The sequence below is a fragment of the Castor canadensis genome, chromosome 7 (genome assembly GCF_047511655.1).
Source record: "Castor canadensis chromosome 7, mCasCan1.hap1v2, whole genome shotgun sequence".
Taxonomy (NCBI): domain Eukaryota; kingdom Metazoa; phylum Chordata; class Mammalia; order Rodentia; family Castoridae; genus Castor; species Castor canadensis.
Genome location: NC_133392.1, coordinates 38012999 through 38040863, shown reverse-complemented (window position 1 = coordinate 38040863; position 27865 = coordinate 38012999). Strand labels below are relative to the sequence as shown.

Here is a 27865-nt window from a genome sequence, read left to right as displayed (position 1 = left end):
TATAAATACATCTATGTGTATATATCCATATTCATATTCATATATACACAAATGTGTATACATCTGTACATGAATAAACATACACAGACATATATCCGTACATGCATATAAAATGCCTATTTATTTGCACATGTATTTCCTAACTCTGTCCATTGTCTACTCAGAGGGCTTGGCCGTGGTTCTCCATCTTCCCTAAGCAGCAATAAGTACACCTATTACCAAGAACTTGGTTTCTAAATTTTATTCTCCACTAAAAGCCAACCATGGCTCCTTGAGAAATAGTTGATTCCAGGACTAGGGCAGGGAAAGTACAAGCTGAGCCAAGAACATTTGTTAGGCCAAGAAACAACAAAGTGCTAAGAGAATGATAGCTGCTAGACAGATATAGGAGTCAGCATGAAAGGGCTCTCAATGCCTGTATTTGGAACAATTTGAGCACTAGATTAAATAATGATAGCAATGAATTAAATTCTAATGTCAAATAGGACATTCATAACTTTATACTGATAAATAAAATGAATAAATTAATCGTTTAATGGGAAAAATTACATTTAAATAGTCTTGGTCAGTCCCTGGTGGCTTACACCTATAAAACTAGCTACTTAGAAGGCAGAGATTGGGCGGATTGCGGTTGGAAGCCAGCCCAGGCAAATAGTTCCATGAGACCCTATCTTGAAAAAAAACCATCACAAAAAAGGGCTGGTGGAGTGGCTCAAGGTGCAGGCCCTGTACAAAACAGGGCTGACAGAGTAGCTCAAGTGACAGAGTGCCTACCTAGCAAGTGGGAGACCCTGAGTTCAAGCCCCAGTACCACCAAAAAAACCAACACTACTTTTAAAAGTACTTTCTCAGAAGACACTCTACCACTTGAACCATGCCCCCAGTCCTTTAGTTTTTAGTTTGTTTTTCAGATAGGGTCTTAACGCTAATCTATAAAAGCAATCCTCCTACCTCTGTCTCTGGAGTAGCTGGGATTACAGGTACGCACCACCATGCCCAGGTTTTTGAGACAGGGTCTCACTAACTTTTGCCCAGGTTGGCCTTGAACCATGATCCGCCCGTCTCTTCCTTCTAATGTCTTCTAATTTTAAAATTCAAAATAAAATTATATATTTTATGAGGTACAATGTGATATTTTGATATATGTATATTACTGTGGAAAGATTAAATCAAGCTAATTAATGTATCTCTCACCTCACATACTTACCATTTTTTGTGGTGAAAACATTTGAATTTTACTTTTTTTAGCAATTTCAAAATATATATGATTCATCATTCTGAGCAATAACCTCAAAAACTCATTTCTCAGTTAGGGATATAGTTCAGTAATAGAGTATTTGCCTAGCAGATATAAGACACTGGGTTTGATCCCAAGCACTAAAAAATAAATAAATAAATAAATAAAAATAAATAAGTCTTTAAAAGCCTTGGCCCCTTGCAAGTGCAAAGTCTTAAATTCAAACTTCAGTCCTACAAGGAATGAATGAATGAATGAATGAATGAATAAATGCCTAGACCTTTCTTACAACCTCTTGCTTTTCCTTCCTCTTCAACAAAACGAATGTGGATCCAGCTTCTCCCCAAAGCCTGCCAAGCCCTGAAGCATAAGATTCTAGGGACTCTTCACCAAGCCTGAAATTTATAGGCCTGAAGAAATTATGCATCCTTGTAAACGTCATGGCATCTGCTCAAGTGCCCCACTCAGACTGCCTCTCCTCATCTTTCCTCATTGATCTGCCTATTCAGAATAACCTTGATTCTTCTACTTGTCCCAAAGTAAAACCACTTGGTTCTGTATAGAGAGCACAGTGAAAAGATAATAAGCAGATCAAGAAATAAAATAAAAACCGTGATCTCTCAGTGATCTACAATTTCAGAGACAGAAATATCTCTGCCTCCTGCAAAATCATGAACTTTCCAAAATCCTGAACCTTAACTACAAATAAGTTAAGACTTGATTTTATATTATTTAGCCATAAAGAAGAATGAAATTACGTCATTTGCAGTTAAATGCATGGAAGTAGAGAACATCATCTTAACTAAAGTAAGCCAGGTTCAGAAAGACAAAGGCCTCATGTTTTCCCTCATGTATGGAATATAGGTTCAAAAGACAAATGTATGCACAAATAAAAACGTAATCATATATATGCATATGTATGTATAACGTGTTTATAATAGTGGAACTGTTTGAGGAAACTAGGGGGAGGAGGGAAAGGAAAAAAGAGTGACAGAGAGTGAATAATATTGAAATATATTGCATCTGTATAGAAAGAAGGCAAAACAAAATGCACTGAAAGCTGCTGAATAAAAGAGGGTGGGGGGAAGAGTAAGGAAGCGTAAGAGAGGGTGTTAGACTGATTAAACTATAGTATATTCACAGGTAAAATACTATAGCAAAACCCCTTTGAACAATGAATATACACTTAAATAATAAAAGACAGAATGTAAAAAACAGGTCCAGTTAGGGAGAGTATACTAGTGGAAAGGTAAATGGAGAGGGCAAAGGAGGGTAAATATTGTCCAAATACTTTATATACTTGTATGAAGACAGAACATCAAAAATGGTTGAAATCATTTTAAGTAGGGAGAAAGGGGAGGAGGGAGAATGATGGTGAGGATGAACCTAATCCAGGTACACTGTAAACATACATGGAAAATGTCACAAGGAAAGCCCCCCTATACAACAAATATATGTTAATAAAAATGTTACAGAAAAAAAAGAAAAAGACTTCATTCTACAACCAGAGAATTCAATGCAAGAGGTAGCAGAAAAACAACTGGCCAAAGAATAGCAACAATATGACTTGGGACTCAGCATCAACAGAATACCTGGGCCTGAACCCTTCCTATCACCACAGATACCTGGTGAACACTTCAGGAAGTCTAATACAGAGCACCCAGACCTGCAATAACCCAACTGGAGCAACCAGACCTGTTGTACTAAACCCCAGAACAGCCAGGCCTGGAACAATCCACTCTAGAACTGTCAAGAGGAATTTCTGTCACCCCAGGTCTAGCTGCAGCAAAATTCTGCCAATGATTTGAAGAACATCTTGGAAACTGCTGAGGAAAATTATAATGTAATAAAATAAACTACCAAGTATTTTAGTACCATGAATTTACTCTCAAATTATTCCATGAACATACAGCCTAAAGATGTATATCCAATTTCATCTAAGCATTGGGATTACATCCTTTCTTGCATGATTTTTCCTATTTTAGAGCTATGCATCTGCTTTGGTATCATGGTTTTCAATGTACCTATGGTGATGATTTGTGTGGAGAGAGGTTTTGCTTAAAGTCTAAAGAGGTTTCAAAAGCATTAGTTGGAGCTGGTATGGTGATGCATGTCTGTAATGCCAGCATTCACAAGGCTGGGCAGAAGTATCTCCAGTTGGAGGCCAGCATGGGCTATACAGAGAGTTTGAATTCATATTCATATTCATTCATATTTTCTATAATGGGGGCGCTTTACTTATTTTCATAAAAAACTCAATTGTTTAAGGTAAAGAGCTAAGCTACAAGCTTTACTAATTTCCTCTGCCCTTCTTCTGTCTTATTACAACTCATAATTTGTTTACGACTTAATATTTATAGAAAGACATCTACTGCTTTAACTATGTATCGAACTCTAGATAATCTTTTTATATTTATTTATTTATTTTTGTGGTACTGGGGTTTGAACTCAGGGTCTCATGCTTGCTAGGAAGGTATTCTACCACTTGAACCATCAGCCCTGGCTAGACAGTCTTATCTATTCAGTCTCTAGGAATGGCATCATCCTAGTATCAGTGTTACTTAACTGCCTTACTTATTTGACCTCACTGACCAAAGACCCTAATGTAATCATATGGCTCTGAACAGTTCTAAAAGGAATGTTGTTTTAACTGTATAGCTAACTGGCCAGTCTTGTCTATTCAGCCTCTAGGAATGGTATCAGCCTATTTCTTATCTGCTTTACTTATTTGACTCACTGACCCTAACTAGTCACTGACCACACATTAGATGACCACAATGTAGCCATCTTTTTCTGAATGGTTCCTTTGGTCCTCCCTACTTTGTTATATTGTACCTATCATCTTCTTGGCTTAGTGTACACTAATTTGTTCTTTTCCATGTTCTTCTTGTCGGGCATCTCTAGAGATGCTTCAAAGATTAAGTGACTTGTTACTCCTTTTATGCATGCTGACCTAGCTCAGGGTAACAGCTCTACCTACTTTCCTAGCAGCAAACCTAACATGCTCTTCCACACTCACCCACCCTCAACCCTTCCTCTTTACCTGGGTTCCAGCCCCCTGGGGAGTCTGGAGGCATGGTTCAAGTGGTAAAGAACCTGCCTAGCAAGCATGTGACTGAGTTCAAACCCCAGTACCAATCCCCCAAAAAAGGATGAACAAGAACAAAATGTAATTTAATTACATTTGGCTTAGCAGTTAACAATGTTTATAAAGTCATAAGATAAATACCAAATTCTGCTATATGCTATATCTGTGATTTTTGTAAGATGGAATAAGAGAGAAGGATAAGGATAAAAACAAATCAGATAATTCCTAAAATTAAGAAATCAAGAAATAATCATATAGCATATTATTTAGAAATGTATCTAAGCGCTGGGGGAATGACAGCACTTGCAAGCACAAGGTCCTGGGTTCAATCCCCAATACTGAAAAAAATCATTTTTATGACTAGGGCTCTTTACTTCTGAAAACCCATGTCCTTCAACAAATGCATTCAACAAATATTTAGTGGATTCCTACTATGTGTTAAGCACTAGTGTGCCAGGGATACCATTATAAGGGACCCTTGTTCCTTCAGAGGTCCTGGTTCAACTATAACTCCACATGTTCTAAAATATAGTACCTTATAAAGTTAGACAAAGAATAATTGTGTGAAATGAGCCAGGACCCAAACTCCCTATTGGACTCTGGTAGCATTCCTAAAAATCTAACACTTTGATTACTAGTAAAACAGCATAGAGAAAAATGGCAGAACTTAGAATTAGAAAGGTCCTTTCTCCAAATGAAGAAACTGAGGCCTAGAGTGGTAAACTTACCTTTTCTAATTCCTTATAAGTAATCATCTCTTCTAAATCAAGACCAATCTCGAACAAATTTTTTTTTTTCCTAATGCTACCTTCTTTATCTCTACCCTCACTACCTCTCCACTCTTTCCAAGCCTTCCCTTAGGCTTTGTTCTCTGCTACTAGCTTCTTCCTTTCAGCCACAGACACCACAGTTCCTATTTTCCTTGTGTTTTTGCTCAAGCCTGCTTTTCCCTGGCTAGCATTGAGTTTCTCCAAATTCAATGCCACATTTTTCCCCCCAAATTCACTTTGTTAGGGCCCTAAGAAATTTGGCTTCTATTCCCTACTGGTTGTTTGCTTATTACCATTGTAACTACCTATTGTCTTTTCTCAAAACCCTATCCTTAAAACCTCTTTGGCTGAACACATGACGATTCCACTTCTGATAAGACTTTATGCCTTTCTAACTCACAATCTCTCCCACCTTCTTTTCCTCCATGTCTCTAAATGTTAGCACTGATAAGGGTTGGGGGTACTCTCCAACTCCACATAAATATTTTCTGCACATCCATGCATATCCATGTCTTGAACTCTACACCCAGTCTAAGAAATGAGCTCACTCTTTCTTACTGAGGTATCATATTTCAAATGGCTCCTGCAAATCTTCCCTTAGCTATCCAGCAACTGCTTTGGACTCAATAGCACCAAGTCATCATTTACCATGTATATTCTTTCCAAAACTACCTTGCTATTCTGACTTCCCCATCTCTACAGAAATGTCAAGTTACCTCAAAGGAAGTGGATGCAATCTCCTGAGGTTCTTGAGTGAGCCCAAATGATTTTATATTTGGCTAAGTCTCTACTATGTATCTTTGAGCAAGTTAACCACTTTGAGCTTCAATTTCCTTATCTGAAAAGATTAACAACACAACTTTTGTAGACTTCTTGTGACAATTAAACAAAAACCTATGGAAAGCTCCTAATACATTATACATTCAATAAATATTAGCTTCTAAACTTTTTATGGTCAATATTATGAACAGCAGCAAGAACCTTACAGCTAAATCTACTTTGTCCTCATCAAAGGTCAGTCTTGTTCTAGGATCTGGATCCATTTCTTAGGATCTCTGCTTAGGAACACTTAACAGAAGAAATTTTAAAAACTCCAGTAGGGCTGGAGGTATGGCTCAAGCAGTATAACACCTGTCTATCAAGCACAGAGACTTCAGTTCAAACCCCAGTCCAGAAAAGCAAAAAAGAAAAGAAATCACAAAGAAACCCCAGTAGTAGCAGCTCAGGACCTGCCAACCTAATTCTGATCTTTTAACTGAATTCAACCCCTGAGCTACCAAGCTACCAATCTACGAATTAGACAGTGATTTTGGTTTCCTTTGTGAGTGGCTATGGACTGCTCAGTCTTATCTGTTGTTTTAGGAGCCTCATGTCATCCAACTTCTTGAAGGCTACAGCCAACTCTAAAGTGCCTACAAGACTGTGCCACTATGCACCACAGTTGCCTGATCAACATGTTCTTTTGTTGGCATGCCTTTGGAAAACCAGCCACATGGCTAGAATGGTATCTTACCTGGCTGGACTTCTCATAGTCTTCAGCTGAATCGCCCCATGTCTCCTCTACCGTGGTAGCCTCTCCTAGTCTAGGTTCCTATCAACACAAATCTCAAAGTCTCTCAATCTCAAAACCTTAGGTTCCATCCTCCCATGCCCAATCAGTCAATACAGCCAAGTGAATCTTCTTTCAAACTTACTGACACTCACCTTGTCATTTGCACTTATTGTTTTGTTGTTGTTGTTGTATTTTGAGATATGGTCTCACTATGCTGCCCACAATAGCCTAAAATTTCTGGGCTCAAGCAATCCTCCTGCTCAGTGTTCTGAGTTGCTGGGAATACAGGTATGTACCTCTGTACCTGGCTCAATTGTACTACTTCTTATCCTCCATCAATCTCTGCCTGCATTTCAAACTGTTTCTAAAAACTAGCCAGCTTAATCATTCAGAAACACAGCTTTCATATGTCACGCTATTTCGTAAAAAATATCTGAGGCTCTTTACTTCCTATAAAGACTCATTAATTATACTGTGATTTTTTCTAATACTGAGCCTTTTCTAATACCACTCCTATCTGTAATATTCTCAGCTCCTCCTTCCGCCCATTCATCCAATTTTCATAATTCCTTCAAAGACACCTGCTCAAATACTATGTTCTCAGTGAAACCTTACTGATCTCACAGGGAGAGGAGCATTCTGAGTAGAAGGTACATAGTGTGAATGATCTGAGACAAAAGTAAGTCAAGTATGGAGATCACTGTGACTGGGATGGAAAAAGAGATTATTTTGGAAACAAAACCAGAGAGGTAGGGACAGGTCAGATCTTATTAGATCTTCTGGATATTATAAAGACTTTGTTTTTAAAACTGAACAAAAGGTTCAACTCCAAGGTTTTAAGCTTTCCATAATAAATATATGAAATTATTTGGATTTCAAAATCAGACTTCAAGTGGTGACAAGAATATGCTTTATGTAGAGAGGAATGTGCAAAAGCAAGGAAACTGATTAAAAGGTTATTAATCTGGGTAAAAGAAAGTAATATAGACCAGGGTAGTGGCAGTGAGAAGGGGTCAGAATTGAGATGTACCTATTGACTGAATGAGGGCTACAAGAACAAGAAAGAAGTCAAGAATGACTCCAGCCGGGCATCAGTGGCTCACGCCTGTAATCCTAGCTACTGAGGAGGCAGAGATCAGGAGGATCTCAGTTCGAAGCCAGCCCTGGCAAATAGTTCACAAGATCCTATCTCGAAAATACCCATCACAAAAAAGTGCTGGTGGAGTGGCTCAAGATGTAGGCCCTGAGTTCAAAATCCAGTACGGAAAAAAAAAAAAAAAGAATGACTCCAAGTTATTAGCTTAAAGTTGAAGAATAATCAAAATGGGAGGGGGTAAGAACTGAAGGACCAGCTTTTAGAGGAGGGGCTGTGGTACAGCATTGCTTAGCATGTACCAGGCACTGAGTTCAATCTCCAGCAAAAAAAAAAAAAAAAAGATATGGAAACAGATTTTGGACATGATAACTTTACAACATATATTGAACATCCAAGAGAAAATGTTGAGGAGGAAGTTTTATACCTAAATGTGAAATGCATGAAGAAGTCTGGGTATAGCCACATATTTGGGAGTCATCAGGAGTATCAATCAGACCTACTTCACATAATTTCTAGGATGACGTCCATAAAGAACAAAATAACATCATCTGAAGGAAAATGGTTAGAACTGGAGATCATTATGTTAAAAAAAAATAAGTCAGACTGAAAAAGACAAACATTTCATGTTTTTCCTCATATGCAGAATCTAGATTTAAAAAAAGACATGAAAGTAGGAGAACTACTGGGTGGAGGAGGAGACAAGAAAGGGTAATGAAGGGGGTGAATATGATTAAAGTAGTAGTATGCATGTATGAAAATGTTGTAAATCTGTTATTTCACACAATTAATAAAAAATTAAATTAAAACAAAAGAATTTCTGTGGTGATGGATAGTTGTAGATGTGTCCTTAAATATGGCTAGGGTAACTGAAGAACTGAATTGTTAATTTTAGTTAATTTAAATGGATAACATGCTGTTATTGGGTACACATTGGAGAAAGCATAGACAGAATTTAAGGCAATATAATTGGATGGGAACCCTAAATGAGTGAGTGCAGGTAGAGAAGATGACTGAAGACTAAGTTTGGAGGCAGGTCAATAACATGGATTAATTGGGAAAGGAAACAAAATACAAAACTAATCTCCGTCAAAAGAATAGAAAATGATTAATGGTATATTAGAATATAACTGCCATTCAGCAATGAACGCATATCTATATGAATGGGTCTCAAAAAAATATTACATGAAAAAAAGCAACTCAGTGAAGAAAATTTCTATAAAAGTCAAAAGTAGACAAAACTAACCAAAATACTATCTAAGAATTCAGATGTAATTAAGCTATAAAGAAAACTAAAGAAATTATCCAACTCCCATACAACAATAATAATAATTATAAAGAAATTATTCAAAAGTAGGATAACATTACTTCTACAGTAGAGGGAACAGTTTGCAACTGGGAGGTCAGTACAGAGGGTTTCCAAATTACTGGCAGTGTTCTATTTCCTAAACTAGATGGTGGAAAATACAAGTGTTTATTTTGTTATTCTCCTTGTCCAACATATTAAATAATTAAAAGACTAAAAAAATGAGAGGCAGTATATGGCTAAATGTCAAATAGATACTTCAAAATCACCTTAAAATTACAATGTTCAGAAAAGGGAAAGATCTGTGTTACCTGTATAAAAAGAAGAAAGGACCTAGCTCCTCAGGAGGTAGAGATCAGGAAGATCTCGGTTCAAAGCCAGCCCAAACAGTTCATGAGATCCTATCTCAAAAAAACCCATCACAAAAAAGGGCAAAAAAAGAAGAAAGGATACAGTCTTATAAAGAGAAGGATGGCTGGTAGAGTGGCTCAAGCAGTAACAGTGCCTACCTTGCAAGCATTAGGCCCTGAGTTCAAACTCCAGTGCCACCATAAATAAATAAGTAAATAAATGAATAAATTTGTTGACATGAGATGTCAATGAAGACGATTATGGCCTGAATTAGGATAGTGACTGAGGATCAAAATTATTCCAAGAAACTTTAAAAGTCCTTAGAACCAAAGGCTCACGAGGGTTTGGTCTCGAGAATAAGTAGTAAAGGAAAAAGATTCAAAGACTAATCTTCAAGCCAATCTAAGAAAATGACACCATCTTGAGTGGAGCTAGGGGGGAATCAGAAGAGAAAAACTGACTTTAAAGGAAGACCATTATGTTATATGATAAATTTGTACTGAGTGTCAGGTAAAATGTGATACTTTCCTTTCAGAGAGGGCAACTTCTGAGTCCTAATTTCTGTTTTATATGATAGTTATACTTTTTTTTTTTTTTTGGTGGCACTGAGGTTTGAACTCAGGCACTCTACCACTTGAGCCACTCTGCCAGCCCTTTTCTTATGTTGTGTATTTTCGAGATAGGGTCTCACAAACTATTAGCCAGCCTGGCTTGAATCTTATTCCCATGATCTCTGCCTCCCAAGTAACTAGGATTACAGGTGTGAGCCACTGGCACCCAGCTTAGGTATACTTTTAATAGACAAAAAGAGAAATTATATAGTTCTTTGGGGAGAATAAAGCTTTTAACTCTATAAGAATATTTTGTTGGGTACAGGTAGCTCCCAACTGTAATCCTAGCTACCTGAGAGGCTAAAATCAAGAGGATCATTTTTCAAGATCAGTCTAGGCAAAAAAGTTTGGGGGAACTCCATCTCAACCAAAAAGTCTGGGTATGGTCTGTCATCTCAGCTACAATGGAAAGCATAACATAGGAGGATGGTCCAAGCTGTCCTGACAAAAAGCAAAATCCTATCTCCAAAATAACCAGAGAAACCAAACATCAGTGGCTTACACCTGCAATCCTAGCTACTTGGGAGGCTGAGATCAGGAGGATTGAGATTTTAGGCCAATCTGGGCAAACAGTTTGTGAGACCTCATCTCCAAAATAACAAAGCACAATGTACGATGGTGTGGCTTAAGTGGTAGAGTGTCTGCTTTGCAAGCACAAAGTCCTGAATTCAAACTCCAGTTTCACTAAAAAAAAAAAAAAAAAAAAAAAAGAATTTTTTGAGTCTTGCTTTTAAAAGAATAGTGCTATGACAAATATACTGAACTACCTTTCAAAATAAATTCAAAGAAGCAACAAAACACGGAAGTGGATATATTTAGTAAAATGTTAGAGGCAAAGGAATATGACTATTCACCATTTATGATTAAAAGCTCCTTGAGGGCTGGGCTCTGGTGGTTCACACCTGTAATCCTAGCTACTCAGGAGGCAGAGATCAAGAGGATTGCTGTTCAAAGTCAGCCCAGGCAAATAGTTCGAGAGACCCTACCTCAAAAAAAACCATCACAAAAAGGGTCTGGCAGAGTGGCTCAAGGTGTAGGCCCTGAGTTCAAATCTTACTATGGCAAAAAAAAAAAAGTTTCTTGAGGACAGAATTCATGACTGTCTCTGCCTCACAGTGCTGAACACAGTGGAGTATTACTACAAATAATGGCTAAATGAACAGAGAACTGTGAGGGCACACTCAAGGCCTGACTCAACGTTCCAAATCCAACAGACCTACTACAGGATATATCCCTATTGAAGGAGAGTGCTCTAGCCTTGTCACTCTGGCTGAAAGGGAGGCTGGTCCTCTGGGTACCTGTTCAGGAAACCTAAAATATTAATAGAAAAACAGAAAGGAAACCAATTTTTATAAAAACTGAATTTTTCCTTTCCCCACCAACTCTGATTTCCTAGGTAGGTACGCAAAATGTAACTTTTTCCTGTTTGAGCTAATGCTATTTACTGTGCGTTGACTGACATTTAACAAACAGCTGTCTGGCACAAGAGCCTATTATAACCTGTTATCATACCACTTCTGCTAGTTTTGAGCATTCATTTCCTGGTCTAATCTTTTTTGTTTTCTTCAAGACAAGGTCTTACTATGAAACCCAGGGTGGCCTTAAACTTTTAATTCTTCTGCCTCTGCCTCCAAAGTGCTAGGATTACAGATGTACTTGACCACACCTGGCCTGGTCTAACCTCTTGAGAAAGAGATGTATAAGATCAGTTAATTAAAAAAACAGCCCTTTGTTTAGCTCTGTTGGATAAATTGGGGCTTCGTGGAATTATCTATTAGGGGACCTGGAATTAATAGGCCAATCTCCAGCAACAACTTGGGATAGCTGGGTATCAGTCATCTCACTTTGCAGGTGGCCCTACTTTGCATTTCTGTATTCCATAGGCTTAGAAAACAGTAATATACTGAGACCAACCATTAAGATATTCAGGCTTTTAGCTGGGTGTTGGTGGCTTACGTCTGTAATCCTAGTTACTTGGGAGGCAGAGATCAGGAGAATCGCTGCTCGAAGCCAGCATGGGCGAATAGTTCTCCAGACCCTCCCTCAAAAAAAACCCATCACAAAAAAGGGCTGGTGGAGTGGCTGAAGGTATAGGCCCTGAGTTCAAACCCCAGGACAGCCAAAAAAAAACTTCTTACTATGTACTGTAGGATTAAGTTCCTTAATAATTTGAGTATGTGGAAGCTTCAAATGTTAGTATTTTCCTTTCTAAAACTATTCCCTATTCCTTTTGATTGAAACTGAATTCCTTAATAGCCTCGGTCCCTCATTTTTAAGGTTTAGCTTTCCACATTATGCTTGAATCTTCCTTATTTCCCTCTCTGAGAACCTTATCTTGAAGCTCTACTTGGTCAACCTATACTCTGCGGTGAGAGAAAACCAGAGAAAAATCTGTAAGTCCAGCACAGAAAGCACTTATACAAAACTTAAGAGATGCTACCTTTAAAAGTACAAATTCTGAGGGCTGGTGTAGTGGCTTAAGTGGTACAGCGCCTTCCTAAAACTACAAATTCTGTATGCTGAAACAAAGCCTCATCAATCAGCAATGAATTTAGAATAAAAGAAGGCATTCCGATGGGAAAGTGGAAAGAAGGCACCCCACCTGTGCTCACCACACCCACTTTCTCTAGGTTCCCAGGGATTTTTTTTTGCAAGGTGTACTGGGAAATAGAGGAAAAACAAGTTCCACGGATTGCTTACTTGCATTAGCCACTCTTAGTATCATTGCTGCCTTCATACTCCAAGCAGTAAAGACCAAGTCCCAACAGGTAGGTTTCTCTGCTTCTGATCTCTCTCTTCTCCCTTACATCCAGTACACAGTCATCAAATTTCCTAAACTGTCAGTTACATTAGATCACCCCAGCTCAAAACTTTTTTTCTTTCTTCTTTAAAAATTTTTTGGTCTAAGCGGAGTGGCTCAAGTGGTAAAAGCGCCTGCCTAGCAATCCTGAGGTCCTGAGTCCAAATCCCAGGGGCGCCAAAAAAAAACAAAAAACAAAAAACAAAACGTGTGCACGGCTGTAATCCTTGCTACTCTCCTGTAATCCTAGTTACTGTGAGGCAGAGATCAGGAGGATCAGGGTTTGAAGCCAGCCCAGGGAAAAAGACTCTACCTCAAAATACCCAACACAAGACAAGAGCTGGTGGAGTGGCTCAAGTGGTAGAGCACCTGCCTAGCAAGTGTGAGTACCTGAATTCAAACCCCGGTACCGCCAGAAAAAAAAAAACAAAACGTAAATTTTTAAATTTTTTGAGTTTTTTTTGAGACAGAAGCTCACTATGTATTTCAGGCTGGGCTGGAATTTGTGACACTTCCTGTCTCAGCCTCCCAAGTACTGGGATTACATATGTGCACCAGCAGGTTCAGCCGCCCCAGCTCAGAACTCTTAATGACACCCCATGTAATATCCACTGTTCAACTATTTAATTGAGGTAAACATAACAACAAAAATTCACGGCTCAGCCTAGCATTATCTTACTTTTATGATACAGGATTTGCGTTCTAATTCCCCCAAAGAAGGTCCCCGAAGTGTCAATTAAACTAATCTGTTAATGTCATCCCAACACAAACTACCTGCAACACCTAGGCTGGATTACATTCACACCTGCCCAGGCTCTACCACTTCAGCCATTCCTTCAAAGGCCAGCCTAGGCCCCCTAGGCTGTGTCTGCCTCTACTGTGCCCGTCCTGTCCATAATGAGACTCTTGTCAAACTCTTCCTTTTCAGCCGGCTATATGAAACGACTCCAAGTCGGAGTTCTTTGGAAGGCAGATCACCCACAGCGCCCATCAAAGAGCCCTGTACTTAGTAGGCCCGAAATATTACTGATTACAACCAGGAGAGGCTCAAATGATGATCTAAGTAGGGCAAGACAACACTGCCTACCTATTTTTATTCACAGTGAAGAGGGTATTAAGCGTTCACCACGAGATTGACAATTTCTAGTGTACACAGAGCAGCAGCGAAGCGGAGGGTGCACGCCACCGGAGGCAAAAAAACCCGCGTCCTAATCCTGCTTTACCCCAATCTCTGCACTTGTGGGGACACACACAACGTCTCTGGGCCTCGGTTGTTTCAGGTGATAAGGATCCCAGGGTGTCTTTGGTCCCCGGATTGTGCCCCGGCGGGAAGCCCTCAGTACCAAGGAGGAGGGCAAACTTTTCCAGTTCCCAGCGCCGGCACTTCCCGGAGGCTGGACACTTGGTCACCGCAGGAGGGGGCGGGCTGAGCAGCGGTCTCGGGACCGCCGGACCCCTTTATTCCCTGGTGGTGAAGGGCGTCCGCCCTAGCTGCCTGCCCTCAGGCAGTCCGACCGGGCGGCGCGGCGTGGCTCGGGGAGCGGGCCGGGGTGACTCGGCCCGACCCGCGCCCCTGCACTTGTGGCACACGCTCGCGTCCCCGGGCCACCGTCCCCATCCGCCTCACCGGCCCAAGGGACGCCCTCCGCGCCGGGCCGGGCCCCTCGTTCCTGCCCGCCGAGCCGCCCTTCCGGCCGGGCCCAGGCGCCCCAGGCCGGCGGGACTGGCAGCATGAGGGGCGGCGGCGGCTTCAAGTGCTGAATCACCACTTTGCAAACCGAGAGCCAAGCCTCCGTGACCCGCGGCCCACACTGGCCGGGCGCTCGGTGCGCTTACCCGCAGAGACACTCCGGGGGCGGCAGGCGGGCGCCGAGGGCAGAGCTGAAGGAGCTAGGCAGCGCGGGGTGCAGCAGCCACGCCAGCCGGTACCGCATACCCCAGCGCAGCTTCTGGGATCAGGCGAACGCTTCCTTCCAGCGCGGGGAGCCGGCCGGCACACTGCGCATGCTCAGTCCGCCGCGCCGCGCCGCGCCGCCTCCGGGCAGCGGCGGGAGGCTTCCTCGCCGGGTTTTACCAGGAGCCGGACCGGGCAGGGGTGACCGCGGCCCGGGCCTGAGCTGACTGGCAGGTGGGACGGGGTTCTGGGCCCGAGCTCCGAGGCCCGGCAGCCAGTGTTTCGCAGGCAGGGAGGTTGCCAGCCGGGTGACCCCGCATGCACTGGTGAGGGCGGCGGTGTATCTCCAATACGGTGAGGGCACCTGGGCCGTGTCCTGAAGCACCCCTTGGGCTGGGGCACCCGGCCTTGCAGGTGTTGTAACAAAATCCTCGGGAGCGGTGGCCTCCGAAAACCCAGCGGCGGCGGGCGCGGGGCCCGCGGGCTCCCCCTCGAGCGCGGAGGGAACCGCGCGGGGATGGGGCGTGGGGGGACTCAGACCACTGAAGACCCACGAGAGGGCGGGCCGGGAGCCGTCCTGGGGAACCTGGCAGTTCCTCAACAAGGAGATGGAGGTGGGTCAGGCCGACGGCACACCAAGCTTTTGTGGCATTCGTATCCCGAATAGGAAACCACTACTCGGTCAGTCTATTTCAGTCATTAAGATGTGACTTTGGCCGGCCTGGGTGACGCGCGCCTGTAATCCTAGCTACTCAGAAGGCAGGGATCAGGAGGATGGCGGTTGGAAACCAGTGTTCACAAGACCCTATCTAGGAAAAAACCCATCACAAAAAAAGGGCTGGTGGAGTGGCTCAAGGTGTAGGCCCTGAGTTCAAATTCCAGTACCACCAAAAAAACCCCCAAAACAACAACAAAAAACTCACATGACTTTTTTCCCTGGTGGTTGCGTGGTGCTTTGCATCTATTTTACAGGGGAGGGCATTGTTTTTTAGGAAGAGTGAGTGCAGTTAGGGGTAGTGATTCCCCATCTTAAGTACTTTTATGTGTCTGATGGGGTGTGTGGAAGACTGCAGCCAAACACAGGGCTCCGAATCCCAGTATTTGCTGCAAATGGGAATTCAGTAAGAAGATTCCTTAAGTTTGTGCTTCAACAGATACCCAGGGACCTTTTTTTTTTTTTTTTTAACAATGCACTCATATGACTAAAGGCTAACCTTTGGATGCAAAGAGGTAAAAACTATTGCACTTCGTAGTGGTGACTACACACACGCACATGGTTTAAGAACCTTTAAATTATTAGTAATCTCAATGCAAACTAGGCAATCATCTCGAAGCAGTTCCTTAGAGAGTGCTGGTTCAGACTCTGAATACATTCATGCTTACCTAATGGAATATGTAAATGGGTTAGGTTCTGAAACATGTACAGTATAGGGTACTTCTTTAAAAAGTAGCCAGGTGCCAGTGGCTCACACCTGTAATCCTAGCTACTCAGGAGGCAGAGATCAGGAGGATCTCAGTTCAAAGCCAGCCAAGCAAATAGTTCAAAACATTCTATCTCAAAAAACCCCTTCACAAAAATGGGGCTGGTGGAGTGATTCAAGGTGTAGGGCCTGAGTTTAAATATCAATAGGGCAAAAAAAAAAAAATTGCAACAAATAGCTCAAGAATTGGAGACTCAGGACTCTCTTCTGAGATGTCTAGGCTATTTGTTAGAAACGTTTATATAAAAATGCTTCCAAACAAAAATAAATATTTTTTAAAGTGCTTCCAAAAAGCTGGAGATGTAGCTCAGTGGTAGAGCACTAGCCTACTTAACTATGTGCAAGGTCCTGGGTTTGGTCCCCAGAGGAGAAACTGCCTTCCTCTCTTAAGACTCTTAGTCTGGGGTATGTCCAGGTGAGGGGCCCTGAAGTTTAAACTTAGTAAGTTTCATGCTAACTCTGCTTCTGGTGGGAATGGATGTACCGAATAAGAAAAGTTAATATTGTCTTAATAAACAGGACATGGATAGAAAGAAACCAACAATTTGGGGGACCTACTATATACTTGGCATTGAACATGTAGCCTTCATTAATTATCACTCCACCCCAGAAAAGGATATTCACCACTTACCAAAGATGGGGAAGCTGTAGCAAGAGAGGTTAAATAATTTGCCAACAATTGTCCACAAACAGTAGAGTTGTAATTTGAATCCAGTACTGATTCCAAAATCTGTGATTCTTTCATTTATGTGTTGACTAGATAAGTATTTATTGAGTACACTTAGAAGGTACTAAGTGTGAGACATTAAAAGTGGAAAGGAGGATGAAGCAATGGACTACAAAGACAAATTTCACGCTGGGCGCCGGTGGCTCACACCTGTAATCCTAGCTACTCAGGAGGCAGAGATCAGGAGGATCGAGGTTTGAAGCCAGCCTGGGCAAATAGTTTGCGACACCCTATCTCAAAAATGTTGGTCACAAAAAGGATTGGCAGAGTGGCTCAAGGTGAAGGCCCTGAGTTCAAACCCCAGTATCACAAATAAATAAATAAATAATCTTCCTGATTGACAGAAAGATAATTCAGGTACGGTCATCTACCCCTGCTGGAAGGTTATGCAGTATATTAGGTAGCGTGCAGTGTGTTATGTGATACTTAGTAACAGTAAAATGAAAAAGGAAAGAAAGTAGATTTCGCTATAGACCTGAGTCAGGAGTTCTAATGAATTGGTTAGAAGAAAAATAAAAAGGAAGCTCAGAGGCAACGACAGACTAGCATTTATTTACAAATAGGCAAAATTCGGAAAAAGGAATGTCTTTTGAACTATTCTATCCTATTGTCTTGTTATATATTAAAACTAAAACCTGAGCTGCCACCAGTGGCTCATGCCTGTAATCCCAGGTCCTTGCAAGGCTGAGATTGGGAGAATTGTACTTTGAGGCCAGCTGGGGCAAAAAGTTCATGAGATCCCATCTCAGCCAATAGCTAGCTGGGCATGGTGGTGCATGTTTGTCATTCCAGTTACACTAGGAAGCACAAATAGGAGGATGGTGGTCCAGGCCAGCCAGGGCAGAAAGTAAAATCCTCAGAAATAACCAGTGGAAAAAGGGTTTTCAGAGTGGCTCAAGTGGTAGAGCACCTGCCTAGCAAGCATGAAGCTTTGAGTTCAACTCCCAGTACTGGAGAAAAAAAAAAAAAAACGAACCTGAATTCTAAATCTACTAGTTCAAAATTCTGTACAATAGCTAAAGAGAAAGAATAACTGAGAAATCAATAATGACTGAAAAAAATTTTTGAGACAGGGTCTCACTGTATTGGAATTCACAATCGTGCTGAGTTCCAGAGTGCTGGGATTACAGTTGTATACTGCTACACACAGCTAAAGTTAGCTTTAATTATTCAATAAATATTTGCTGAGCAGAGGATGAATAACTCTAAGACAAAGAATTTGGAATAAAAAAGGCTCTGCCATATAGGTTTTACTGAAATGGAAGACAGTTCCCAAGGAAAGGGGGCAATCCCAGTTACCTTTCTAGCTTCCATCAAGTCTTCTGGATGCTTAAAATACGTAGTAAAGAAATGCATAGGACTGGAGGCGTGGCTCAAGTCCCGCTTTGCAGGCGCAAGGCCCTGAGTTCAAACCCCAGTACCACCAAAAAAGAAATGAGTGTAGCCAACATTGGCCTCAAACTCAGGACCCCACTGCCTCAACCTTCCAACCATGCCTGGCTCTGTTCCAAGACAGTCTTTTTTTTGGTACTGGAATTTGACGAGATCGGGTGAGTTCAGAGTGGTATGGTTGTAGACTTGGTACTGGAATTTGAACTCAGGGCCTCATGCTTGCAAGGCAGGCACTCTACCACTTGAATCACTCTGCCAGCCTTTTTGTGTTGGTTCTTAAGATCTGTTTTGGCGGGGGTGGGGGGAGGAGATGGCCCAAATAATGTATAACACATGTAGTAAGTGTAAAGCACCATAAAATAAAAAAAAAGGAAAAAAAAAGATCTATTTCTTTCTCTTCTTTTTTTAAACTTTTTTTTATTGTTTTATTATTCATATGTGCATACACTTGGTAACACTTCTTACTGTTGCACTGGGGATACATTGTGACATTTACAAAATTTCTTACAATATATCATAGTTGAATTCACCTCCTCCATCATTCTCCTTTACCCCACTCCCTGTGTTGTATTTTTGAGATAGGGTCTCAAGAACTATTTGCCCTGGGCTGGCTTCAAACTGTGATCCTCCTGATCTCTGCCTCCAGAGTAGCTAGGATTATAGGCGTGAGCCACGGGTGCCCAGCATGCAAGACAATCTTGAAGAATCTGAAACATTTATATTATGTTAGGGTAAGAATTTTTGTTATAGTTATTGAGACAATATGATATTGGAAGACAAATAATCCATAGAAAATGGTTTAGTAAACTGGATATGGTGGCTCACACTTGTAATGCTAGACATGTGAGGCAGAGACCAGGAGAATCATAGTTCAAGGCCAGCCTGGACAAAATGTTCACAAGACCTTATCTCCACCAATAAAGGCTGGGCATGGTGGTACATGCCTGTTATTCCAGTTACAAGGGAAGTATAAAATAGGAGGATCATGGTCCAGGCTAGCTTGGGCTAACTCAAGACTTTACCCCCAAAACAACTAAAGCTAAAAGGGCTGGGGACATAGCTCAAGGCCCTGAGTTCGAACCTCAGTACTGCCAAAAAAGAATACAGAAAATTGTTTAGTAGTATTCTTTAAAGCTGTACTTTAATATAGTTATGCATATGCTATTTTGCAATTCCACTTCTACCTATAAACTCAACAGAAGTATAAACATCTATACATGAAAATACATGTATTAGAATGTTTATAGCAACAAAATTACTAATAGTCTAAACCAGAAACAATCTAAATGTCTATTAACAGTAAAATACATAGGGAAAAAAACCTATGGAATATGCATGAAATACTGTACAATAATGAAAATAAAAAATTACCTGCAGCAATATGAACCTCTCAAAGATGGTCAATTAAATTGTGCCTGATGACTTGCTTACTTTTTTGTTTGCAATACTTCAATAAAATCTCCCAAACCAACTAGGCACCAGTGGCTCACTCCTGTAATCCTAGCTACTCAGAAGGCAGAAATCAGGAGGATTACAGTTTGAAGCTAGCTCTGGGCAAATAGACCTTATTTCGAAAAAACCTATCACAAAAAAGGGCTGGTGGGGAGTGGCTCAGGTGGTAGACTGCCTGCCTAGCAAGCATGAGGCCCTGAGTTCAAACATCAGCACTACCAAAAAAAAGAAAAAAAGAAATCCTCCCAAAGCAGCCAGGCACAGGGGCACATGGGTGCAATCCAGCACTCTACCTGGAGATTGGAGGCAAGAGTATCATGAATTCAAAGAAACCCTGAATTCATGGCAACATAATGAGACCCTCCCTCAAAACCAAAAGCTCAGGGCTTGGGGTGGGCCTCAAATGGAAGAGCACCTGCTTAGCAAGTGCGAGGCCTTGTGTTCAAGCCCCAGTACTGCAAAACACAAAAGACTCAAACCAGATAGTCTTCAAAAATATAAAACAGTAAAAAAGATATTAACCACATGAAATGTTTGGTTCTTATTGGGACAATCAGAAAAGTAGGTATATGGAGCAGATAATTGATATTAAATTATGTTAAATTTGTAGGTATGTTAGAGGTTGTGGCTTTTTTTTTAGAGAGTCCTTTGAGATATATCCTGAAATATTAAGAGATGAAATAATAGAATGTGTGATATTCATTTCAGAATAATCAGTGGAGGAAGAGAGGATAGGAGAAAATATGGACAAAACAACGTTGGCCAGGAACAATCATTATAAAAGCTGGAAAATGGATACTGTTCTCTCTGCTGTTGTATATGTTTGAATTTTCTATAACAAAAAGTTTGAAATGCATATTAGTTTTAAGTCTAAAGTAATATTTTAGTATATGTGCTACAAAAGGGAGCAAAAGTCTACAGTAATAAAATACCTAAAAGCAACATGAATTCTTAAAATGATTATAGACAAGTCATTTTTTGGAACACAGGGCCTTGCACATGCTATGCAAGCATAAGCTTGCCTATCAGTAAGCTGTATCCCAGTCAATGATTTATTAATTATAAATTAAGAGTTTTCCTAAATGATGCATACTTGCTTAAAGTTTCTATCGATACTACTTGAAATATTAATATAGAAATCAGTAATTCATATTTTCCACAGTTAAGACTACTTTTTTTTCGGTACTGCAGTTTGAGCCCTTTTTTGTGACAGGTTTTTTCGAGATAGGGTCTCATGAATTATTTTTCCTAGGCTGCTTTGGACCACAATCTTTCTGATTTCTACCTCCTGAGTAGCTAGGATTAAAAGTGTGAGCCACCGGTGCCTGGCAAGACTACTTTTTTTGAGACAGTTTCTTACCTATGTAGCACAGGCTGGCCCTGAACTTGTGATACTTTTGTCTCAGCCTCTTGAATACTCGGATTATAGGCATGAACCACCACACCTGGCTCTTTTTTTCTATTTGCTTATTCTGTTTTGTTTTTTTCACACTTGGCTCTATTTTTTAAGAATTGCAAGATTTTAGCTGGATGCCTGTAATACCACCTACTCAAGTGGTGGAGATCAGGAGGATGTCGGTTCGAACCCAGCCTGGGCAAATAGTTTGCAAGACCCTATTTCAAAAATACCTATCACAAAAAGGGCTAATGGGGTGGCTCAAAGTGTAGGCCCTGAATTCAAGCCCTGGTACCACACACAGACAAAAAAATTGCAAGATTTTATTTCTTTAAAAGTCTCTAAAGCAACACTGAGAATCACACTTGGCTCTTTTTTTTTGCAGTACCAGGGCTTGAACTCAGGGCCTATACCTTGAGCCACTCCACCAGACCTTTTCGTGTTAGGTATTTTCGAAATAGGGTCTTGTGAACTATTTGCCCAGGCTGGCTTTGAACCATGATCCTCTTGATCTCTGCCTCCTGAGTAGCTAGGATTACAGGCATGAGTCACCTGCTCCCGGCTCACACTTGGCTCTTAATACCACTCTTTCGGGGGTTTTTTGGTGGGACTGAGGTTTGAACTCAGGACTTCAAGCTTGCAAAGCAGATACTATGCACATACCTCCAGTCCATTTTGCTCTGGTTATTTTGGAGATAGGGTCTCATGAACCATTTGTCTGGGCTGGCCTTGAACCACAATGCTCCTGATCTCAGCCTCCCAAGTAGCTAGGATTATAGGTATTAAACACTGCACTCAGCTTAAGACCACTCTTATCTGTCCAACAAATATTATGGGTATAGGCCTTGTTTTCAATGTTGAGCATACACCAGAGAAAAGAGCAATCAGGTTTCTAGTCTTACAGATTTAAACTGAGAAAAACAAGTAAACTAACACATAGTTTCATAATGTGATTAAAATAATATTAAGGTAACTAGGGTGGGATTTCCGTTGTCCAGCTTCACCCAAGTTTCAGTTCTGGGACTTTCCATCCTTCTGCTCCTCAGGGTGGAAGGAGACCAGGCTCTCCTTAGCATGTTTCCATCTGGAAGGAAGTATATGCCACAGTCTATTTAGGTGAGAACTCAACAATGTTTCAGAGCACTGGACAGGCAGCTGTCAATGGAGAGCTGGCTTTTGTGGCCCTTCTCATGGACTGACTCTAACATCAGGGCCCTTTTCCAGAGCCTCTTCTCTTCCCCTTTTTTCTCTTCTCAGCTTCTGACCTCCATATACTTCTTCCCTTTATATTCCTTTCTTTCCATCCAAAGTCCCAGCCAGAAGTTTCTCACCGAATGGTTAAAAGTTGGGGAGAGGAGGTCATCTGCTTCTCCTTCTTCACTGTCCTGTTTGGGGCTCCTCTCCTGCTGTTCCCTTAAGAGCCTACTTTGAAAGTTACAAACACAGAATGCTGTTTGTTCTGTTTACAGTCCCGTAAGGACCTAATTCCCTTCTGGTCTCTAGGAAAAGATACTGAAGTTTGGCAAAGAATTAAAAGCATGAGAGTAAAATTTCAACATCTTCTTTTGCTGTGCTGAGAAAGAGTAAAAGGAGAGAGTGGCTGGGGAGTTGTCTCTGAAGAAGTCACATTTCCATTGTGGTCTGAAAGGTAAAAAGGTGATCATGAGAACAGTGGGGAAAACATTCATGGGAAATAGCAATCACAAGGGCTTGGGATAGGATACAGTCTGGCATGTTCCAGGGACTCACAGGAGGCAGGGAACTGAACTAGCTAGAATCCTTTGTCTTTCTTTCCCAGTTAACCTTTGCTGTTGAGATTCTATTAGAAAATTAAAAACAGTGACCAAAATCTGGATTTGGGGAAACTCTACATTTAAGCATCTTTACACTGTTCTTGTAAGTTTATGAAGTTTGTGAACTGTGCTTTTTCCTTAGTTTATAAGTACATGCAGACGGACTTGCTGTTGTTCTCTTCAGTATTCATACTCCCAGATACACAGTAACAGAACCTAACACAATTCTAGCCACTCATGGCTAAAGTCAAGTATGTTATCTTCAGCTAGTCACTAAGGAACTGCATAGGTCCTGCGCAAAAACCTTAAAGGATCATACAAATAGAAATGATGTTTATGAAGAATTTTTAAGGTCTTGGAAGAACGCTTAAGTTAATTCAGGATGCAAAACTATATAGTCAATTCTGATCTCACTTATTTTAAATATACATATAGACAGTTGGAAGAAATATATCAAAATATTGAATAGTGGTAATTGCTGGGAAGTGGAAATCGAGTATTTACACATAGGCATTCCAGAAAGAAAAGAAAAAATGAGTGAAATGTTCAATGAATAATTCAAAACCATTTCCCAGAATTGACAGAAATGAGGTACAGGCTGAAAGGATTCTCTAAATGCTTAGTACAATGTATGGAAGTAGATGCACACAAAGCATTTAATTAAAACTTCTAGTCCAGTCACTAAAGTTAAATGCTCAACTATGAATAGACATAACAGCCTAAATGCAGATTATCAATTTAATAAAAAAATTATAATTTGGGGTATATGACACAGAGAAAGTGGAGAGGATGGTAAACATTGGAACGAAATCTTCATCTACCATGTGAACAAATAAAGCTAACATTCATCAACCAAAGATAATAGCATTATACAAATTTCTTACAAAAACAGGAATGTATTACCACCCTGGAAAAAAATTTGGAGGCTACTTAAAAAGCTAAACATTGATCTACTATTTGATCCAGCAATACGACTCTTGGGGATATACCCAAAAGACTGTTACTCCAGAGGCACCTGCACATCCATGTTTATTGCAGCACTATTCACAATAGCCAAGTTATGGAAACAGCCAAGATGCCCCACTACTGACAAATGGATCAAGAAAATGTGGTATCTATACACAATGGAATTTTATGCAGCCATGAAGAACGAAATGTTATCATTCGCTGGTAAATGGATGGAATTGGAGAACATCATTCTGAGTGAGGTTAGCCTGGCCCAAAAGACCAAAAATCGTATGTTCTCCCTCATATGCGGACATTAGATCAAGGGCAAACACAACAAGGTGATTGGACTTTGCTCACATGATAAAAGCGAGAGCACACAAGTGATATATGAGGATAGGTAAGACACCTAAAAAACTAGATAGCATTTGTTGCCCTCAATGCAGAGAAACTAAAGCAGACACCTTAAAAGCAACGGAGGCCAATAGGAGAAGGGGACCAGGAACTAGAGAAAAGGTTAGATCAAAAAGAATTAAAATAGAAAGTAACATACATGCACAGGAAATTAATGTGAGTCAACTCCCTGTATAGCTATCCTTATCTCAACTAGCAAAAACTCTTGTTCCTTCCTATTATTGCTTATACTCGCTCTACAACAAAATTAGAGATAAGGGCAAAATAGTTTCTGCCGGGTATGGAGGGGGTGGGGGGGAGAGGGAAGGGGGGGTAAGGGAGGGAGTGGGGGCAGGGGGGAGAAATGACCCAAGCATTGTATGCACATATGAATAATAAAACAATAAAAAAATGTATTAATACTAGAATAAACAGCTAAAAGAATTAATCTGGACTTGAGCTCTTAAGGCATTTGGGGAGGATAAGACATAATTTTTTGTTGTTTTAACAAGCCTTTAGAACTATTCAACTTATTTTTAACTTGTCCATGTTTTAAGAAAAATAAAAATCTTGAGCCATTCATTGTGGCACATACGTGTAATCCCAGCACTTGAGAGGCAGAGGCAGGAGGATCAAAAGTTTAAGGCCAGCTTGAACTTTGTCTTGAAGAGTAGAGTGCCTGCTTTGCAAGTGTGAAGCCCTGTGTTCAAACCCCAGTCCCACCAAAAAAAAAAAAAAAAAACCACCAAAGAACAGGAAAAATTACAGTAAAGAACACAGGGTCTCTCATGAAACTTATATTCTATGGAGGGAAGGAAGACAACACAAAGACAATGTAACTATAGATTGTGATGTTATGAAGGAAATAAATGGTGCTGAGACAGAAAATTATAAAACCAGGGTTGGGGCATGGCTTAAGTGGTAGAGCACTGACATAGCAAACATGAGGCCCTGAGTTCAAACCCCAGCACTGTCCCTCCACCCAAATATATATACATCCATATATACACACATATATAAAAAATACATTAATAACAAAAAGAAAATTATAAAAACAAATATGTTTTAGATAAGGTGGTCAGAGGAAGGGTCCTTCCTTCCTTTCTTCCTTCTTCCCTTCTGCCTTCCCGCCCTCCCTTCGTACAGGGTCTCCCTATGAAGCTATATAGTACACCCCAGCCTCAAACTCACTGTGTATCCAAGGCTGAACCTGTTATCCTTCTGCCTCAGCCGTTTCAGTGCTAGGTTTACAGGTGTGCACCACCACCATAGCTAGAAAAATCCTTTTTAAAGAAAGTTGACATCTGAAGGATGAGAATGGGTAAGCCATGCAAAGAGCCTACCGAAGAGAGTTCAAGGCAAAGGTCTGGCCACATAAGGTAAAGTGTAAAAGCTCTGGAGTTGATGGTATACAGCAAGGCCAGATTGTGAGGGGCTGAAACAGTGTGGCCAGGAGTTTGGATCTAATTCAAGTACAATGTGAAACTAGTATAAGATTAAAAGGCAGATGAAGGGCACAATCTGATTTGTTTTTGAAAGGATTCTTACCTTGCAGGTGGGGAAGGAGAAAAGAGTACAAGGGAATCTTGTTAAGGAAGTTGATATCTTTATGAGATAAAAGCCTTGGGCCAGACTGCAGTAAACATGGAGGAGCCAAAGTTTCTGGGTGCTGTCCAGTTGAGAAAGATTAGGGTAGAGGTAAAGGAATGAAGATCTCTGGTTTGTATATATTCACTTTGTGATGCTAGTGAGCATCTGAAGTAATTCATTGGTGGACAGCTGGCTATGCATAGTGCAGGAGACCAGGGATGTGACCGGTAGATAGATGATGGGGTTTTTTGTTGTTTGTTTTTGGTGGGACCGGGGATTTCAACTCAAGAGCTTCAGCTTGCAAAGCAGGTGCCCTACCACTTGAGCCACACCTCCAGTCAATTTTGCTATGGTTATCTGGGACACTGGGGCTCGGGAACTAGGTGCCTGGGCTGGCCTCAAATCGCGATCCTCCCTATCTCAGCCTCCCAAGTAGGCAGGATTACAGGCGTGAGCCACCGGCTCCGGGATACATGTCGGTGATTCTAAAGTGGAGGAATACAGCAAGGACATGAGAGCTTTCCACTGCATCTGGTCATAATTTAAGAGGCTAAAACATTTATGTTCCTGTGGGATTAAGCGCGGCACAGAAGCCCACTCCAGGAACCAACTACAGCGTGGACGCTGATTCTGTAGGTCCCGGGCTCAGGCCCCACTCCCTAAGTGATGGAGTTGCCCTAGGCAGAGTCTGGACGACCGTGGAGCGTCCCCGAAGGGCCGGCGGAACGCGGCGAGTGCGGCACGCACGGCACGCTGGGATTTGTAGGCCGGGGGCGCGATGGCGTAAGCCCCTCTTAAAGCCGCAGGGTGCCGCACGCTGAGGACGCTGCTCCGCAAAGCCGCCTTCCTGAAAACGTAAATCCCACCTAACATTCGTGCTCAGAATCAGTAGCTCTGACTTTCCATCAAACGAAGGATAAATTCTGAATCCTTCACATAACATTCCATGTCTGCTTCACTAGATTTAATTCCTTACCTCTTAAACGCTTCCTATTCGATACTATTCAACACTATTCTGGACGCCGCCTCCGAGAAGGTGGCTTGCTTCGGATCTCTCCTGTGCGTCCATGCCACTCTTTTCTAACAAACGGTCGTTATTTCCATTTTGCAGACTGGGCAGGGGGGTGGTGTGAATAGCAACGTTGTGTAACTACAGCAAAACCACAGTAAAGGACCACACTCCACCGCCTCTCCCTCGCGGCGACCACCTACGCTCGGGCGTTTGCTTTTCCGCGAGCCACGCCCCGAGGGCGGAGCTCCGATGGCAACACCGCATCCCAAGATTCCTTGCGCGTCAGCGCTGCTATTGGCTTGGCAACTGCGCTCATTTTTCAAATTGAGGCGCTCGTCCGTCTTTGCTCGGTTTCCGGGCAGAGACCAGATTGGAGGTTCGGTGGCCCAGGCTGGTTCCGGACAGTAGCCACGGCCAGAGTCTCAGGTGGAGAGTAGGGACGCCGAGCTACACGCGTCGACGCTCCTGGCCGCGCAGGAGCGACTGCTTCTGCAGGCAGGCGCCCACAGAGCCCATATTTTTTTTGGCGGGGACAGTCATGGCGTCCCAACCAAACTCCTCAGCGAAGAAGAAAGAGGAGAAAGGGAAGAACATCCAGGTGGTGGTGAGATGCAGGTAGGGAGAGGATTCGCAGCGCCGGGCTCTGCCGCCGGGCTCCCTCTTTCGCGGCCCGGGAGGAGGGATTTGTTTGCTAAGGGGATCAACGCTGTCTGGGTCTCGGTTACCCGTGGAACCGTGGATAAGAATGGTAACAGTTGCCGTGAGAGGTAATTTAGGGTCTGTTAGTGAGGAGAAGGAAGGATGTTTGTATCAGAGGCTAGAGTTAAAGCTGCTGTTCACAAGGAGAATTTGGTCTTTTTATTTATTTATTTTTTGGTGGGATTGGGTTCGAACTCAGGACTTCATGCTTGCAAAGCAGAGGCTCTCTACCACTTGAGCCACACCTCCAGTGCTGATCATCATTCTTTACTGAAAATTGCTT

The 27865-nt window shown here is 41.7% G+C and overlaps 2 protein-coding genes and 1 long non-coding RNA gene across 4 annotated transcripts in view; 1 reads left to right on the top strand and 2 right to left on the bottom strand.

Moving 5' to 3' along the window:
- The window catches only part of Ide (insulin degrading enzyme), a 109622-nt gene extending 94806 nt beyond the window's left edge, over positions 1–14816 (bottom strand). Inside the window, exon 1 of one of the 2 annotated variants that reach the window (XM_074078768.1) lies at positions 14645–14816. In XM_074078768.1, coding sequence (XP_073934869.1) covers positions 14645–14742 — 98 coding nt within the window. In that variant the 5' untranslated portion in view covers positions 14743–14816. The remainder of the gene's footprint in view (positions 1–14644) is intronic. The other variant, XM_074078767.1, reaches the window with a different exon arrangement.
- Positions 14817–20376: 5560 nt separating this feature from the next.
- Positions 20377–27231, bottom strand: LOC141424781 (uncharacterized). Its single transcript, XR_012449690.1, has 2 exons — positions 26848–27231; positions 20377–22791 (listed from the first exon to the last, which is right to left on the bottom strand). It is a non-coding gene; the product is annotated as an uncharacterized lncRNA (long non-coding RNA).
- Kif11 (kinesin family member 11) overlaps positions 27176–27865 on the top strand; it is a 43232-nt gene continuing 42542 nt past the window's right edge. Inside the window, exon 1 of the mRNA XM_074078766.1 lies at positions 27176–27498. Coding sequence (XP_073934867.1) covers positions 27422–27498 — 77 coding nt within the window. The 5' untranslated portion in view covers positions 27176–27421. The remainder of the gene's footprint in view (positions 27499–27865) is intronic.